Source organism: Notothenia coriiceps, unplaced genomic scaffold (assembly GCF_000735185.1).
Source record: "Notothenia coriiceps isolate Sejong01 unplaced genomic scaffold, NC01 NC01_scaffold00036509, whole genome shotgun sequence".
NCBI lineage: Eukaryota > Metazoa > Chordata > Actinopteri > Perciformes > Nototheniidae > Notothenia > Notothenia coriiceps.
Genome location: NW_011369210.1, coordinates 624224 through 628342, shown reverse-complemented (window position 1 = coordinate 628342; position 4119 = coordinate 624224). Strand labels below are relative to the sequence as shown.

Sequence of the window (4119 nt, the reverse complement as noted above, 5' to 3'; positions counted from 1 at the left end):
ATATGGTATATTATCTAATATCGATACAGAAACAAGGCACAGTTTATGTCCACGTGTACACCTGTTTCTTCGACCTAAATATTCATGAGAACACTAGGGAGGGGAGGCTACTAATCACAATATAGTGAAACCCTACCAGTCATAACTTGTGTCCTAACCTTGTGCCCCCAATTGGAAATCTTTCACCCTTCCCTTTGGACTAAGAGCCTGAGGAAGAATTGATGGAGTCGTAAAAGATGGCGGTAAGAGGCAGGTAGAGTAACTTATGGTCCTATGTATTTTGCACAGAAGTACTTCCGTATTAAACAGCAAGACTGTTTTAAATTATTCAGGCCGATACATTTATTTAACGTGGTTTCAAATTGGTTATCAATAATTGTGGAATTAACTAATATTGGTATTGACTACTAGATGTTTGGTATTGGTACATCCTTACTATGTAAACCTTTATTAGTGTCTAATCCTACATCATATTATTCAGTTGTCTACTGTAGACATGATGTAAATTGCATTTTTCGCTGTGTGTGTGTCTGAGCAAGCCACAAAGAGCAGTCAATTGAAATCAAACCCCGAGCAGTTTACTTTGCAGTGGAGAGTAGTCGTCAGAATCTGTGTCGCTCTCACTGCTGTCCTCCACCAGGAAACTGGGATAGTTCCAGGACATGCTGACGATGCCATCCGACTCATGCAGCAGAATGTGGGCCAGCATGCGCCCATGGCAGTCCATCACTATCACCTGTCCATCTGCAGTACCGAACAACACCTAGAGAGGAATAGTAAAGGATTTTAAGGGAGAGGAATCAAGAGGAAAAAATGAAACACTCTAACTTGGACTTAAAGGCAGAAGATGGAAAGGAAGCTACACTTAGAAATAGACAAGAGATGACTGATAGAGTTAAGAGAAGTGCATATCACAAGGACAACAACTTGGGGAAAGACATAAATGGGATGAAGGGGTGAAAAAAGACAGACACATATCCAGACTGAAGTTTGATGATGTCCAACCTGAGCTGACAATTTAACAGCATGGAAGCATAAACATAGGCTAACAAAAAAATAACACTTTCAAGACAGAGCAGGGTTGCTGTCACTCAGAGACGATCTCCCTCTGGCCCCGGTCGCAGCCTTCTGAATGACAAGTCCACATACTTAAAGTGGCAAATGACAACCTAAAACTTCTAAAAGCTATTCAAATCAAAGGCTTGTAAAGTGGTAGGGTGAATTGTTACAATTCTGCGGGATGTGTGCGTGTTACCTGCTGGTCATCGGGGGTCCAGATCCCACAGGTAATCTGGCTTTCCAGGTTGATCTCGGAGGACCAGTGTCTCTGCCCGCTGACTGACCCCACCAGGACAAAGCCATCGCGGTAGGAGATGAGAGCCTGGGTGCCATCATGGGACCAGGTGAAGTCACTCACCTATAGGGGCCCGGACACAGGAGTTGAGTAAGGTGATGATATAATGAGATGCTAGCTTTATGATTAAAAAAACAGTTGTGTAAATCAAACAGAGCCTTTGATGCCATTTTAACTGTCATTCTGTTATTTAGCACTGAAACAGTTCCTCTTTGACTGTTAAACAGCCCTCACGTATGTTTACTGTAAAAATGCAATATATGAATAGCAAGAATTAGGAACTGGTCGTATTTAACAACACTCACATTTTTGTGTGCTTAGTAGCAGGGCTCTAATGATGGCAACATGAAAATCTCCAAACAGATGTTAAGAGAAGAACGGCCTCTAGGTGCTGCTCGCAAGACATTTACAACTAGTTTCATTCCAGTTTTGTGACCAGCACTGTCAGAAATATTTTTTTTTTTTAATATTGACTGCCTGTTAATGTCAGTATAAATAATACCCATGAACTGAGTGACAGTATAGTGAAAGTGTCAAATAAAGTGTTATCTCTAAATCTAAACTTTTTCTGTTAATTTGCTGTTGTTGATATGTATTTTACCCATATTACTGTTCTCTATTGTGCATCTACTTGCTTTATATATGCACTCATGTTCATGAATACAATTTGTATTTCTCAACATGCATTCCATATTCTGTGTAAATGCAAAGGAAAAATGCACTTTAAATGAAACATTTTGTTCACGTCCCATTTCTGTGTAATGTATTTTACCTGGGCTCCACGGTCATTGACCAGCTCCACGGACCAGCGGCCCTCATACTGGATCCAGACAAAGATTCCTCCATCTGTGTCACAGGTAGCCAGTTTCTGGAAGGGTTCATTCCACCGCACCAAGACCACCTAAAAAAAAATGCAGAAAATACAATGAGAGGGGAGAAAAGGGACAAAAACAATGATTATAGAGAACGTCCCGTGTCCTTCTGACTGCCATTGTCTGTGACCCTGTCAGTGTTATCTAGTGAGAAAAATATTTTCAGAGAGATATGCAAATATGTATACACAGCAGTGGCCTTCCTGTCACAGAGCTTTGCCTCTCTAACTACAACAGATAATGTGAAATGACGAACAGCACAATGCCTCGTCAGATTGCCCTTGATCTAAACTCTGAACTCTTGCCTGAACACTCGCTGTAGGGCGCTCTAAATTGGGGCGTCAGCTGAAACGCCAAAAATCCAGAAAGTTAAATCCATGCTCCAACATTTCAATGAGCTAAATGTAGCATCAAACCAGACGAAAATATACCACAAAGTGGGTTAACCTCATTTTGAAAGAGTCTCAAAGGAGCTGAAAATATCCCGAATATTACAGACTATGAGATTCAATTATTGAATCTCTCTGCAGACTATTGTCTATATAATCAAAACCACACTTTAAACATGGATATTTCTGAGTGTCCGTCCTTGTTTGGTTACTTCATAATGTGAATAATGAATAGCTGATCTTGTGTTTGTTTCAAGGCACCGGTTATGTTTCAATTTTTATTCTATGAAAAGCATTGTATTTGTCTAATTGTCCATTTTGGAATTAGAGGGGAATCTAATCCAAGAGAAGTGAGAGACACAAAACAGTTCACTGCATGCATGAACATCCCTACAAGAAATACTGTATTGTGGATTAAAGATCAGACCGCCTCTGACACAAGAGACTCACAGATGCATGGGTTTCTGTATTTAGTAGATATAGCTATGGGTCATCCATTAACTGAGATGCAAATGTATAACTGGGAGAAATCAATGATCAAAGTGATTATAATGTTTTTCTTTGTCAGCATCACCCATCTCAAAAGCACAATCTCCATCCAGCCCCCTCTACTCCCTGTATGTTTCTCTTTCTGTTCTTATGTGGCGTGACTCAGCCTGTTCCCAGAGGAATAATCCTGAACAGGGAGCAGCTCTGCTCGCCTTAAGTGAAGCACGTGGGCTGTACACGCTCAAACACACAAAACAGGGCAGGTTTTAGTGGGGCTTACGCTCTCCGAGTGAAAGACCAACAGATCAGTGGCTGAGAGTTGGATAAGCCAGCCAGTCTTGTTCTTTTTCTCCCAACAACACCATCAGCCCCGAGCAGCAAACACTATTTTATATTCCTCTGAAGATACTGAGAAGACATGGAAAACCTGAATAAACAATTCTCCCTTCATCAAAACATCTTCAAGGTCCATATTGAGCTGCTTAACCTTTAGGGAAAGTAAACATTGGGAAATCACAAAATCATGGCTACGTGTGATTGTTTTAAACCATCTTCTGCTACTACATTGATAATCCGCCCAGATTAGCAAGTGATTGATTCATCAAATCATTATACATTCGCTTCATTACATTGCATTTAGCTGATGCATTTAGCTGATGCATTTATCCAAAGCGACTTACAATAAGTGCATTCAACCAACAAGATACAAACTTGAAGAAAACAGCATCATATAAGTACATCAGGTTTCATAGAGCTAAAACATTTCAAGTGCTACTCAACTGGCTTTAGATAAGCCAGTCCTTTATTAGTATATAAGTGCTTTGTTAGTAATTCAATCGCTCGAAGTGGAGTCGAAAGAGATGAGTTTTCAGTCTGCGCCGGAAGATGTGTAAGCTTTCTGCTAGTCCTGATGTCAATGGGGAGCTCATTACCACCTATTTTGGAGCCAGGATAGCAACCCACGTGTTTATTTTGTATTTACCTCTTGTCGTTTCATTTCAGGCCCTGTTTCTTC

General features: G+C 40.5%; 1 protein-coding gene across 2 annotated transcripts in view; it reads right to left on the bottom strand.

Annotated features, from left to right (window-relative positions):
• Positions 1-338: 338 nt before the first annotated feature.
• LOC104963863 (tubby-related protein 4-like) overlaps positions 339-4119 on the bottom strand; it is a 15475-nt gene continuing 11694 nt past the window's right edge. For both annotated transcript variants that reach the window (XM_010792521.1, XM_010792523.1), the window contains exons 3-5: positions 2127-2255; positions 1256-1417; positions 339-763 (exon numbers count right to left, since the gene is read on the bottom strand). In XM_010792521.1, the coding sequence (XP_010790823.1) occupies positions 563-763; positions 1256-1417; positions 2127-2255 (492 nt within the window). In that variant the 3' untranslated portion in view covers positions 339-562. The remainder of the gene's footprint in view (positions 764-1255; positions 1418-2126; positions 2256-4119) is intronic.